The 15796-nt window shown below is 32.0% G+C and overlaps 1 protein-coding gene across 3 annotated transcripts in view; it reads right to left on the bottom strand.

The window, feature by feature from the left end:
* Window positions 1-15796, bottom strand: part of LOC114325261 (PP2C-like domain-containing protein CG9801) — a 47527-nt gene that overhangs the window by 1172 nt on the left and 30559 nt on the right. The window contains exons 9-10 of one of the 3 annotated variants that reach the window (XM_050656628.1): window positions 14453-14809; window positions 11963-12166 (exon numbers count right to left, since the gene is read on the bottom strand). In XM_050656628.1, the coding sequence (XP_050512585.1) occupies window positions 11963-12166; window positions 14453-14809 (561 nt within the window). Of the gene's footprint in view, window positions 1-3000; window positions 12167-14452; window positions 14810-15796 lie in introns of those variants that run through there. The other 2 variants (XM_028273269.2, XM_028273268.2) reach the window with 2 other exon arrangements.

Genomic DNA, 15796 nt, shown 5'->3' with positions numbered 1-15796 from the left:
TAACAAAGAAAAATAACAATTGGGGTTTTCTGTTGTGTAAAATCGAGGAAAAATTCCTTTTTGTTTTCTTTTAGACATACAAAAAAAGTTTTAAAAACTTAAAATTCAACGAACACTTCACGTTTACGAATAGATTAATATAAAAAATATTTCATTACTATAAAAATACTTTTAAGAGAGTGACGTAGAAATACGTTTGATTCATGCCAAAGCAGATATTGCACTTAGTTTTCGCCAAAAATGGGCTAACGAAGTTGTGACGTCATACTTGGTGTGCGGAGTTTACCAATATTTGTAAAGAAATTAATGAACACACGCAGAAGTTCGTAAAATGCATATAAATTAAAAAACTAGATAGATAGATAGATAGATAGATAAATGCATATAGATCTTTAAATGCACATACAATATAGGAATGTCGTACATAAGTTATGTATTATGGACTTTATATACGTAATTAAAACTTTAATGAAAAAAATCATCACCTCCACCTACCATATGACGTCATACTTCAGTAGTTCATTTACAAATTCACTTACTTGTATGCTGAATATAGTAACAACTGACCCAATTTAAAATTTTCGTTCAATAATGCAGCGGCGGCTCGTGGGTCAATCTTCAGGGGGGTCATTTTGGTTTGAAAACTTCAAACTGTTGATTTTTTAAAGTATTTAAAAGATCTTTTAGCATTTATATTTTAGATAAAAAATACAGACTTAGATAAAACTCAATACTATTTACCCTAGTTTTCCGAAAATTAAATTTGTCTTTTTTTAGAGTAAATCTTTTAAAAAATATAGGAAAAATGGTATGAACAGGTTATTGACTGATATATAGATAGGAATATTTATAGTATAATAAATTGTAAATTTATTAAAACGAAACTTACTTTAAATATTTTTATATTTTAAGTCAATTCTTCTATCCTTTAGTTCTGCAAAATAGTCTATGACCTTCTCATTGAAATTTGGAATGCTCTTGACAAGCGTTTTCTCGATGCTCAGCATAGACAAGGCACTAAGTCTAGGTTGTCCCATCGTATTACGCAGGAATGTTTTTACTCTTTTTAAAGTAGAAAAACATCTCTCACTTTCCACGGTTGTCATAGGGAGTGTGCACAAAATATTTAATAACTTCACTGCTTCAGAAAATGTTTCAGACAAATTCATGTTAATAAAAAGCTGAAGTATGGCTACTGCACCAGCACTATTGCGAAAATCCTCACGACAATATAAGACTTCAAGTTCCGATTTTAGTTTGGAAATATTCACTGTGGGATAATTAGCCGTCACCATTTTTAAAATATTTTGCGGAAAGTTGGTAGTGTATGCTTCAAATTTCTCTATGTAGAATAACTGTGAAATCATGAGATGATCATTGAAACTAAACCTGTGATTTATTTCAGATATAATAATATCACAAATTTCAAGTGCAGTTCGTCGCTTTGGATCCTCTGCAGTAGTTTTTCTTTTTTTTGCTGTTGATGTGCTTGGTACTTCTGATTCCAAAATAGTATTTCTAATTATTTGGATATTGTTGTTAAAAGACAGGATACAATTTTTGACAGATATAACATCAATGTCTCGCATTTGCAATTGTTTAAACAATATATCAACATGGGGCATTATTTTATGGAAAAAATTTAACCAAAATAAAAAATGCTCATCTTCCAAATGTCTTTTTAAACCAGTTGCTTGATTTATATTGTTACCATCTTGCTCCTCATCAATAATTTCCTCTAAGCAAGATTTTAAATCATCTTTATAAGTGTATACAATTTCAACACATTTTGTATTGAAAGCCCATCGAGTAGGCGCAGCTTTAGGTAGCCTTACTTTAACCACTCTATCCAGAACCATCGTACGTTTTGGAGATCGGCCGAAAAAGGACGAAAATCCGTGTAAATTTGCAAAAAATATTTTTATCGGTTTGTGTTGACTCGCCGCTTTTTGGAGGATAAGATTAAATTGATGGGCATAGCAGTGAATGAAGTGTGCATTTGGGTATATTTCTTTAATTTTTGTTTGTACTCCTCCCAGTTTACCGCTCATGACTGATGCACCATCGTAACTTTGGGCAATCAATTTTTCAGGTGCTTCATTAATTTTTAATAATTGAAGTTCTTCCAATATTACATTAGTTAAATGTTGTGCTGTAGTACCTAGGGGGTTAACAAATTTCCAAAATCTTTCATGTACAATACCAGTTAATACATATCGCAATATGATAATCATCTGCGTTTTATTGGAGCTGTCTGTGGTCTCATCTACTTGAATGGCCACAAAATTTGTCTGGCCAATCTCCTTCATGATATGAGTATGCACAATGGCTAACATTGATTCTAAAATATCGTTCTGAATTGTTTTCGATGTTCCTTTAAATACTGTACTTTTTTCAATGTGTTCTTTAAACATTAAATCCAGTTCAGAAACAAAATCGATAAGGCCCAGAAAAATTCCACGATTATTGGAGCTGTCACTTTCGTCATGACCGCGCAATGCAATTTCGAAAACTCCACAAAATTTTACACAGTCGATTAGTTTGTTTAAAATATACCTATTTTTAGATACCAATTCATTAAAGTCATGCACAGATTTACGATATACACTATCAAGTTGCTGTCTTATGTTAACACGTCCTAAACTTGCGTAACTCATTGATGAATTTATATGAGTAGTTGAAGAGGCATGTTTTGTAATTTTCACTTTTAAATGCTTAATGTCAGTTACTCCATTTTTCGCCCATACAGCGTCATTCGAAAACAGTAAACACGGATAGCAAAAAAATGCATTTCTCACACTGCAGCCACAAATCCAATCAGCAGACGGTAACTAACTAAACGTGAGGCCGTCGACTCTACTAGAGGTATACGACGGAAAGGTCACTCCCACTCTCGCCCACGAAATTGCTATCTGCCGTCTCTTTTCTATTTTACATGCATTTGTCCATAAGCCATAAGAACTGTATATAGACAATTTAAAATACGGCCCAGCCACGGGCTTGTGTATAGCGCGAGGCGCGACGTTATTATATCTATTATATTTGTTTTGCCAATGCAGATTGCTGAGAGAGAATTTTATATTTCAGAGTGAAGTTTTAGATAAAAGATATTTTTAATAAAATTGGTATTTTTATGAGATTATTTTAGGGGGGTCATTGACCAATTGACCCTAAGGAGGAGCCGCGCTTGCAATAATGTTGTATAAGTGTGTAGAAAGCTTCACAAAAAATGATTTACACTTTTTTTATATTATACATTAATAGATCAGATATTGTACATTGTACATGATAGTGCGTTAACTCAGACTGTTATGGTACTCGTGTCCCCTTAAATAAGGTTTTCAATGTAAGATATCCTAATAAATAAGAAAAATGTTGTTCTGAAGCTATTTCCTTGTGGCATTTTTATAATTAACTATTTTGATTGGGAAATAAGCCACAATTAACTTGAAAAAATAATTTTATTAACGTTTCGACGCCCAAATCGGGTGTCGTTGTCAAAATACAAAATATTACTAATATTTATTTTTTTATTCTTAGTAATATTTTGTATTTTGACAACGACATCTAACTTGGGCGTCGAAACGTTAATAAAATTATTTTTTCAATTTAATTGTGGCTTATTTCCCAATCAAAATAGTTAAATAATAAAAAGTCTCTGTTTTCAATTTGTTGGAATTTTTGATTGTTGTATAAAATGTTTATTATACATAATAGATAACAGCGAACCATTGTTATTTGTAGATAAAGTCCTTTAGTACATTTGATACACGAAAATGTTAATTTTGTTATAAATTTTTACAATTGTCAGAAAATTTACTTAACTGATATTATCAAGGCACTTATTTATTTCGATAAGATATTATATGTGTTATTGATGGTCCGTTTTGGCAGTATATGTAGACTGTGCCCAGCAGTGAGCATTTTAACTTTTTTAGTGAACTAATTTTAACTTTTTTAGTGAATAAGTTCTGTAGTGAACTTATTTTTCATCATTACAAGTATTATTACTCAATAAGATGAGATTTAAACAGTAAATATCTATCAATGAACATAACTGACTTACAGAATTACTTATAATAAAAAGGGTAGGCAACAGATCTCTTTAAAATCTACAAAAATAGTATTTTCCAGTGATTTTTATTAAATTAGAATCTTTTGTGAAACCTTCCTTACTTTACCATTTCAGCAAGATCTCCATTCATTGGACATGGCCGCAATAAGAATGAGTCACTGAGTTACCATTTGTCATCTTATGTGACAGAATAACTGTCAATACAGCACGGAACGTCAATGCATACAAGAGACGCACCATGTCATTGTTAATGACGTACTAAATATTCCTATTACGGTCAGACCTATTTTTCTGGAGCTTTATCTCTAATAACCGAATAAAAAGATTCAATTTTTAAGATTGGCGTCTTAGCAAGCCATCTGATTTACTATAAAAATAAAATTCTGAACAAAATTAACACATTGGCTTAATAAATATTGTCAAACAATTCACATTTAATGTTTGAGGATATAAATAGCATAATATACACTAGAGTAATAGCAAATACACTCACAAAGAACAAGTATAACTTTGATAATACCAGGAGACCAAGATCTATGATCTACTACGATCTATATTCATTCAAATAGAGAGCTACTTCCCACCCAAATTTTGGATGTAAGGACACTAACATCGGCAGAAATAGGAAGCGATCAAAAGCCAATGAAAACGCACATACATCATAAAAATATAATTGCAAAATACACCGCAAAGATAAAAGTTGAAAATCTACAGGACGACACAAGTTATACCAAAAAAAGAATGTGTGTGTACTTTGTACGCTCAAAAATGTTTATTAAAAGAACACCAAAATTTAAAAAAAAATAAAATAAAAGGAATATGAATTGTCCGGATTTGAACGCGGGACCTCTCGATCTGTAGTCGAATGCTCTACCAATGACCTACCACGGCTCTGTTTACATCACTTCTCGGACATAATTACAATCACGGTGACAAATAGATCAAGTGAAGTATAAAAATAAAAATGGTTTAATAATAATCAAAAATGAATAACCATTTTCAATAATAATAATAATTTAATACTACTTTACTTACTTAATCGGTTTAATAATACTTATTATCTTACTCCCGAGCAAGAAAAATCCAAAGACACAAAAATTATAATAAATATATTTACTAAAAACACTAATATATTATTTCGCACTTTATTTGCGCTGATACATACATAAATTGAAAGATTTAGCAACTAACTCCATACTGTCGGTGTGCGCAGGCTCGTGGTATAATAAAAATTCGCTCTCAATAGCGCCTAAAGAAGTATAACCTCAAAAATATTAGAAACTTATATATGAGTCGTATAATTCCCATATCCGCTAACTCCACACGCAACGTATTTTCAGTAAAAGCAAAAAACTGTATCTATTATTTCTGAGTACCTGTCTAAATGAATTGTAATTATTCTATTAGGGAATATAATTCTAATTTGTTGATAACCTTGATTTACGTAATTTGGTTAATAAAACAAAAGATAAAAATTGATTTAAATATCAAAAAGTGGATGTAGCAGGTTTTGAAACAAACCAGTGGAGTTAGCGGATTTTGGATATAACTATAGGTGGATCTAGCGACTTTTGTTACGAATTATTCTTTTGGTCATATACAGGATGTCCAAATGGAAAAGTCGATTACTGAGGCTAATATTTTCATTTTAATAACAAAATTAAGACATACAAAAATATATTTAAAAAGAAGAAATTTAAACAAATTGATCATTTTCAACTACATTTTCACAAACAATATCCTCATTTTAATTATCCTCGTTAGTTATTGCTGTCCCGTTAAGATGGGCATGTTCAGCGTTGTAGTAATAGATTAAGTCGGATAATTCGCGCCAATTCTCTCCGTAATGCTTCTGCAGTAATTTGCAGACGTCATTAACGTTATAGTTCCTACTGGTAAGTTAACAGGCGATAAAATTAACACAGATTTACCCTTTTTGGTAACCAGTTTTTTATCATTAAATTCACTTCTGTAATTTTCCTCTCCTTGTACGACAACGTTGGTTTTCCCTTTATATAAAAAAATCTTTTCGAAACTTACAAGTGTATAATAAGTAAATAAATAATTCTAAATCATAGAAAAGTAATGTTACTAATGTTATTGTTATGAATTGTCAACAAAACGGACATGCTGTATCACCTTCCTAATAGTACCTAAAGCCATAGTAGGAAACCAAACTTTAACTCACCTTTTTTCCTTCAATTTGTTCTTTTTCCATAAATCCGGCTGACTTTTTCTTTTTAGTCCTTTATTAGGACATGCTTTTTCAACTTTTTTCGTTATTTCTTCCATTATTTTAACTGTTAAAAGCAAATTACGGACAACAATATTTACACAGTTGAGCACTGTAACACCATATTGAAATTCTCAGAATAGAGTGTTGTGGTTGGTCGAAATGGATTTAACGCGATTTGGAAGTAAGTATGAAAAAAGCTGGCGGGTTTTGGAATGAATTCGCAAAGTTATTTTCAAATTTAGTCGGGATCTGACGGTTTTAGGCACAAAACAAACATAATGACATCTGACAAATTGCACAGACTATCTAAAAACATAGATAGTTGAAAATATGTAAAAAGTGGAGTTAGCGGATATTGGAATTATACGACTCATATCGTCGGTGAGGTGACAATACCTCCTATCTGCTTTTTCATGGATTTTGTAGGAGAGACGAAAAACCATTTTTAGGGTCATCTCCTGTTTTCATATGTAAGTTTTGACATGTTTTGTAGTAAATAGATAGTTGAAGTTACTACAAAACAAGTCAAAAAATATCATATGAAAACAGGAGGTGACCCTAAAAAAAGTTTTTAGTCTCTCTTACAAAACTCATGAAAAATCAGATAGGAGGTATTGTCACATCACCGACGATATATCATCCAAAGCGATAGAGTGGAAGAAAGCTGGGGAAAAAAGCAAACATCATAAGACTCAGCTAAAGAAGTCTCTCTCAAGCGAAAAAATCCGTGATTCTGTGCAGAAGTGAAAGAAAAAGAATGTGTGTGTACGTTTTACGCACGTAAGAAGTTATACTTCTATTATATGATTTCAACGAAATAAATATACTTTCAACAGGTTATTTGTATTTTATTTAAAGATTAAACTAATGTTTACTTACTACTTTCCAAAAAATTTTATTAAAACAATACCAAAAATAAAAAAAAAACAATAGAAAACACACGGATTTGAACCGGGGACCTCTCCATCTCCGGTCACACGCTCTACCACTGAGCTATATTCCCTTTGCTTTGGCGGGTTACAAGATTTCTCATACATACTGACAAATTTAATAGACCAAGTGAAGTATACAAAAATACTTTAAATATACTTACTATTATTATAAAATGTCTTATTCCCAAGGAAGACAAATCCAAAGACACAAAAATTATAATAAAATTTATATAGTAAATATATTTAATATATTTACTAAAAACACTAATATTCTTTTCACGCATACCTTATTTGCGCTATATAACTTAAAAGATGTAGCGACTAATACCATACTGTCGGTGTGCGCATGCGCCAGAGAATGTAAAAATTCACCCTCGTGCCTAAAGAAGTATAGCTTTAAAAAGCTTAACTGAAGTACATGTCAAAGAAGACACAACAAGCGTACGACTTACAAGAGAATAAGAAATGAGACACCATGCACTTGTAAGAAGAATTATAAACAAAAAAAAAGGAAATATGGTGCTTTATACGAGGTTAAAGAGAAGGACGAGGTCCTACTTCATGGGATGAATAGTAATAGACATATTTATATTTTTTTGTAATATGAATAAGTTAATTTTGTTTTCCAGTAGATTAAGTTCTGTTGTAAGGCAGTACCATACCAAATTTTAAGCACTCAACAACATATTTCTGAGTTCAAACAGAGTAGCTGGTGTAAAAGACAACAAACTGTTGCTATACACCCCATTATACAGTACGACTTACACAAAATAATTCGATAAAAAAACCGAAACATTTAAAATTGAAATTTATGAACTAAAACTGCACTTAAAGAAAATTGAAGCACTAACTCAATAAATTTAATTAAAAGTTTCATATTAAAAATGTCACTATGAGGTGGATTGACAAAATTTGCATTAAATGGACATTTCGAACAAAAACTTTACAAATTTATTAGCACTGTTAAAAAAGAATAGTTGGTCAACGCAATGAATAACTTTGTTTGATTCTAATTATTGAGACAGTCACCAGATGTCACCACCATTTCTGCCAGGATCGCAACGTCACGCGTAACTACGATAACTCCAAAATGCATAGACACCAACTTATAATATAATATAATAGCATGACATCATAAATTCAATTTTTAAATATATTCTGACAGAAATCAGAGCTGGGCAGTACCCGGGTACAAGTACCCGAATTTTGTACTCCGAGTACATTTTGGGTACTCAGTACCTGGTACCCGAGTACATTTTCAATAAAGTACTCGGTACTCGTACCCGTAGCATATGGGTAAAATACCCGGTACCCGCGTTTATTATACGAGTACATTTTATGAGTACTTTTTGCAAGTCTAAACTTGTCGCTGCATGTGGGAGAGCAAATTAATAGCAACACGCAAAAACGCCGTTTTCAGTATCAGTCCATTCGTCAAAAGTTATCCAGCTGTAGCAAGATGGAACTTTTACTATGACTCGGCAAATTTTAAGTGAAAAAGAAAAGCTACCGTCCCTTTTTCAAAGGATTGATATAAAAAACTTAAAGAATCCGATTTGCTGTACTTAGAAGAGTACTGTAAGGACTTGAAACCTCTCGCTACAACCTTAGATGTTCTGCAAGGAGAATATTGTGATTGTGTGATCTTTGAGGAATAAATGGGAGAAGTTAAAGCTTCAAACACTGAGTTCTGGCGGTGAATTTTTCCTAAAAAAAATATGCAGAGCTTGGAGAAAAGATTCTCTGAAATACTTAATTTGTCATCGGAAGAGGGCATTATATCCGCAATGGTCCATCCTAAGTTTAAATTGCGTTGGTATAATGTCTTAAAAAATGCAGAATTTTCTACGGACGCCTTGAAAAAGATAGTGATGAATGCTGCTGAAAAACTATCTTATTTTGATTATTGCGAAGAACTAGGTACGGGAGATTCAAGTGATACCACCCCAGATGGCTTTTTCGACTTAAATGAACTAGAGTATTCACCTAAACAAGACACAAGAAACCAATATCATCATGCAGTCTCAATCGTCTGAAAATGAAACAATCAACGCATCCAAAATACAATTATAAATTAAGTTAAATTCCTAGAAGGCAAAAAAAGTTTCCTATAATTAAAAAAGTTTTTCTAATACATAATTAGAGCTTGGATAATATGCAAAATACATGTGCATAAACACGCAGCATATTTGTGGGTATTTTTCTAAATGCATATGCTATTCATATTTACTGGATTAAGGGAATATTGCGGCATGTTTTGATGTATTAGAAAATATCGCATAAATAAAATAGTTTCCTATATTTATTTAGATAATACAGTGGACTCTCTCTATAACTAACACGGATATTACGAGGTTTCGCTTATAACGAGGTAAGTACATTAGGCGTCCCATGAAATTCCTATTGAAATATAACCCTCTATAACGAAGAATATTTGGTTATAACGAGGAAAAATGAAACCGAAGAATATGTTTTTTACCTGTTTTTAGGGCAGTAGTGGCTATAAATAAACACCCCAACTGCATGTACATACCTACAAATTCCCAACATCTGTGCTATTATAGAGACAAGGGCTTCGCCGCCTGCAATAAACTTCTTCCTGTGTATCGACCGATATTGAATATTGTAGAAAATTTACAATTTACGATGGCGAGGCGTCATTGTTCACCATCGACCCCTAATAAACTACGTAAGAGGCATCAAAACATTTCAATATTATTGTTGTCTGATATAACGAGATCCGCTTATAACGTGGTAATTAAGCCGCCATTTCAGTTCTCGTTATAGTTTTCTTGTGAATTTTCATTTATATTTTATTACTAAATTTAGTAATAAATAAAAACTCTCTAAGTTATACAATAATTTTATTTCTAGCCAAATCTCAAACATTGGAAATTGCAAAATATTTTTTCTAAAGTGCATATATAAATGCATATTGCATATGTATAATAAAAGCATATTTGGTTACTTTTTAAGTGCATATTGCATGCATATTTTAACCATTTTTTAGTTCATATAATCCAGGCTCTAGATATAATACATCCTTGCCTTCTTCTGCGCCTACAGAACGCCTATTCCCTTATGCTACAATAATTAATAGCCCTCGAAGAAATGCTCTAACTGATGAAAACTTTGAAAATGAGTTATCTTAAAAGCCAATAAAATTAATTAGTGAGTGTGAGTGGTGTTATACTGATTATTAATCGAAGATTACCTAATTTTTAAAATTCTTATTTTTTATTTCAGTTATACTTCTTTAGGCGCGACTGGGAGTAAAATTTCATAATACTGCGCGCATGCGCATACAGACAGTATGGCGTTTAGTTGCTGAATCTTTCAAGTTATGTATAAATATATCAATGCAAGAAAAGGTGTGAAAAGAATATATTAGTGTTTTTAGTAAAATATATTTATTATAATTTTTGTGTCTTTGGATTTGTCTTCCTCAGGTGTAAGATGAGTATTATTAAAACATTTTATTGTATATTTATTATACTTCACCTTGTCTGTTTGTTACCGTGAATTGTCATTAGGTACGTCCGAACCGATACAGACGCAGTCCTCGTAGCGTATTTGGTATAGCATTCGGCCAGAGATCGAGAGGCCTTGAGTTCGAATCCAGTGCAATCCTATACTTTTTTGTATTTTTTTTTTTTGAAAGCGGTAAGCACAAAATTAGTTTGGTGTTTAAAAAAATTAAAACAAACTGTTTAAAGTATATTTATCTGTAAGAAATCATATAGAAGTATAACTTCTTACGTGCGTACAAAGTACACACACATTCTTTTTATTTCAGTTGGAATTGTATCTACACTGTTTTATGTTTTCATGACTCATAAATATGTATGTTTAGAGATGCAGAGATAATTATTACCTTCTTACATTTTTTCGGGTTTTACATTCGAATGTACTCGAAATAAGTACCCGAGAAATTCGGGTAATTGTACTTTGAGTATTGTACTCTGAGTACTTTTTTGGAGCAATGTACTCGGTACTCTGTACTCGTTCCTTTAATATGAAAAGTACCCGGTACTCTATACCCGAGTACAATTTATCAGTACCCGGCCCAGCTCTGACAGAAATGGTGGTGACATCTGGTGACTGTCTCAATTAGAATCAAACAAATTTATTCATTGCGTTGACCAACTATTCTTTTTTAAACAATGATTGTAGTTATTAAATAGTAAATGTGTTAATTTTGTTCAGTTGCACTCTAGACTCTAGAGCATTAAAACGCTATAAAATAAATAAAACTTATACCATTATTTCTACTTCAATGATGATAGCAATTCCTCTATGTAAAATGCAAGTTAATACTTCGTTTTTGGAATTAGCATAATGCGTAAAAAGATAATTATATTATCGCAGGTATCATATCAGAATTCGAATGAGGTTAGACTAGTCTAGTACCACAATTTACGCAACAAACGGTAGGGTTTCACCTAGCGACACCTTTGGAAAGTAAAGGGAACTAATTTACCGCCATGTTGAAACGAAAAAGTCAGAGGTGGACTAAATCGTTACTTTGTAACGATTGGTAGATAATAATGACAGCAATGCAACAGCTACATATGCGTCACTTAGTCATATACGAACAGTTCGTTACATATACTGTGCTAGTACTACAAAAGAAGTCTTAGAAGTCTTCCGTGGGTGGAGTTTAGTGAGCAAAATTGTTTCCTACGTTATACGCCACAACAGTTACGTGATCCAGTTTACCGGGAAGATTCTGCACTCGCTCTAGTCCTTTTTTCCTTCTGATTTTCTTCTCTTGGTTATTTACTTCGACCAACACGCCACCTTTGTTGTCGAAGTAGAGATCTGGATCTTCGAGAGTGTGGCGTTTGGCTGATGTTATGCTCATCGTGTAGCTGATGAGGTTTTCGCATAGTTTCCTGGCTGAGGTGCACGGTGCATCTTTACCTAAAAATAATCAATATTATTCAAGGCTTTATACATACAGAAACCAGTTTAAATTAGTGTATTTTTTGTACTAACGACTATATCCATTATATTATAATATTCTGTGTTAAATTAATATTAACATTGTATTCTTCCCGCTTCTTCTTCTTTTATTATTATCTTTTATTATCAGCTATAATGGAGTTATTGACATTATGTACTAATAATACCTATTTTCAACTAAATAATGAATTCTATAAACAAAATTTTGGTCTAGCAATGGGCTCTTCTTTATCTCCATTATTGGCTAATATATTTATGGAGAATTTCGAAACTAATATCATTTCTTAACAAAATTTAAAACCCACAGTATGGTGAAGATAATGTAGATGATGTGTTTTCAATATGGCCTCATAGATCAGAATTGTTGGATACATTCCTGAATATTATAAACGATCAAGAAGAGACAATAAAATTTACAATGGAAAAGGAATACAATAACACTCTGCCTTTCCTCGATGTTTTAGTCTCAAAGAAGGATACTGGATATGAGACTCAAGTGTACAGAAAACCAACACACACCAACAGATATCTCAATTACAAATCAAATCACAACATCAACGTTGAAAAGAGAATCATTATTAATTAAACTTCCATTCACTTTTATGCCGACTGTCTCGTTTACCAAAGCTTCTTGTATGATTTCTTCAGAATATGCATTAATTAAACAATAACGGCGACAGTATGCAACCTTGCCTGACCCCTCTCCTTATCTTCATTTCTTCTGGCACTTCTCTTCCAATTTTCACATTTGAACAGTATAGGGGAAAAACAAGGAATGTCATTTTTTCTTGAATTTTGACTTTTCTCGCCATGTGGTAGCAAAAACTGAGAACTATCGACTAGCCTATCGATTCAGGACAATAACCAGATAGGTCAGCCTATATAAATTTTCTAAGAATTTGTATCCAACCAAAGAACTAGGATTGTCCACATGCTACCGAACAAAAACAAGGAATGTCAGCAGTTTTTTGGTGCATTATTAAATTAATAAGTTAATATAGATTTATATTATATTAAGATTATAGAATAAGAATTGCTAGAATTCTGCTATTCTGCTAACAATCTCCTAAGTAGTTTTTAGATATCACAAGAATTAAACCTTTATTGGTGTTTATCTCAATATGAATAAAATGTAATTTTCCTCTGTACTCTTCATTTGATCGTTGGTTTATCGTTGATATTCTTTTTCTCATAGGCATCTTTCAATGTGTCACAATTTTTCGATTTATTTCTAACGCATTAAATTGTATGTGACAGAAACAAAGGCACGTCCGTGATTACAGACATTTATAACATTTATTATAGTTGTCGACAGATGGCGCTATAATCGAAAAAAAAATATTTACGAATTATATAATATATCTACGAATATAATCTGTACAATTTATAAGACTATACAAATCAAAGAAACTACCATTTTATAAATGCAATAAACACAATTGATTTGTTTTTATGCCAAATTGCAAATAAAATGCGACAACTGTCAGTTTTAACTAAAATGTCATGTTAGAATAAATGTTATAAATGTGTATTATGTATATTATGTGTACAGGATTATATCAGCATCCAAAATAAAAGCAACTTATATTCATTTAATTTTTAAATATCTTAAAAACAAACATAGCCAGTTGTTGTAAAATAATTAGGTGACACCGATTGCCCAACATAGTGCACTAGTTTTCAAGAACGCTTTGTCAGCTATTCGATATTATTAATATTTCACGGTCGAGTCGTGTCAATAATCTAAATAACAACATTTACAAGTGTATTTATAGATTCAGGAGAAGCATCGCTGATCATTCTTTTATCATTCATTATTCGTGATTCATTATTCATCATTCGATATTTAGACCTCAAGCTCACCAACTGGTTACTGGTATGTTTAGTAGTGTTGAATAAATAAATAGAGGTTATGAACAAATAGTGCCTCCAGTTAATTAACCCCATCACCAGGGTAGTAACCCCAGATTTCTTTATACGGACTTATCTTTTTTTCTATCATTTGTGACGCACTGAAAAATGTCCATGAAAATGCCGCTATAGGCCCACTATATCTCTTCCCGCTATAGGCCCACTATTATATCTATAAAGAGGCCCTCTATTTGACAGGTGGACAGTGTTGCCACATCTAATATTACGATCTGATGAATTAAAGACGGCCATGGATATTGTGAAAATAATACCAACTCAACTATCATTCCTCAGATCTCTTCTACTTATAGCAGATAGTAAAAATTTCCTTACCTGATATCCCGTTCTTCAATATATCTTCCATCAACAACAACTGAAGATCGTATCTCTGCAGAGGAGTAATATAAGGAACTCCATCTTCGTTTCTGATTATAGGCTTAGAATTGGAACTTCTCATATCTATGGTAGTCTTCGATCGCAAGAATTTATACCCTGCTTCCATCCGACCAACGGTGCTACTTTTCTCCTCCACTGTTTTCAAAGTTTTACTGGCGTGAGAAGGTGTTTTGGGTGTAACTGGTTTCCTGTGAGAATCTAAGGTTTCAGTTCGACTGTGACTAGAAGCTTGGCGCCTTAAGCTGCTGGCTTTGTTTTCGGCTACAGCAGGTGCGTGGGGTTGAGGCTTAACAGCTAAAATTAGAGTCAGAATTAACTAGGTTTCTTGTTTTCAAGGTTTAAGTTGCCGCCACGTTAGCTAAAGACTTAAGATCATGGGTACATAATTCGCAATTATTTTACGGCTATCCCTACTTGTTCTGCCTTTACACGTCAAATTACGTGTAGTAAAATTCACACAGGTATGGATATGTAAACATTACTAGAATGTCATTCTACTTGAAAATGTCATCATTAACTTAAAGAGATGGCTTTTGAATTTTCTTGGATAACTGTTATTTATTGTATAATTGCAAATTATTAATTCAGTTAATAAATGTGATAATTTTTTCACTACCTATGTATTCAGTGATTGTAATAATTTATATGTACAACAAAAACTAATACTCAATCGAGAAAAGAGGAAAAGTGTTAAAAGTGATTTTTTAATAATATATTGTTACTATGGAACGCTTACAATTTTGAACAACTTTAACAACAAAATACTTGGATCACAGAATATATTATGCTGATGTATTCTCTGCTTGGATCTTCCACAAATAATACACAATAAATAACTTTTTATTAAGTTCACATCTTAAATCAAATCACATCAAATACACTATAATATATCAATATTATTTAATCAACAACTCAAAATATTCCCGATGCCATGTCAAATATTTAAAATTGTCACTGATTGTCAATGTCTGACTGACAATAGGTATGCTGACAATATTCTATTCGACTGAGTGCGTTTAAGACAAAGAGAGATTGGAAGATATTACCACGGACATGTTGTCCATTTTTTAGAATCCTGAAAAAACTAATACTTTTAAAAAATTTAAAAGCAAAATGAAAGACTAAATTATTACCGAGGGCCGAAAGTCCCTTAGAATAAATAAAAACTTTTCATTATTAATTTTACGAAAAAAAGTGAGTCTTAATAAAAAAGTTCTGGATGGTCTAAAACCTATAATACAACCATCTTATATCAAATTTTATCAATTTTATACGAGGTAT

Source organism: Diabrotica virgifera, chromosome 7, assembly GCF_917563875.1.
Source record: "Diabrotica virgifera virgifera chromosome 7, PGI_DIABVI_V3a".
Taxonomy (NCBI): Eukaryota; Metazoa; Arthropoda; class Insecta; order Coleoptera; family Chrysomelidae; genus Diabrotica; species Diabrotica virgifera.
Note: the sequence above shows the minus strand (reverse complement) of the source record. Positions and strands in the feature narration are given on the sequence as shown.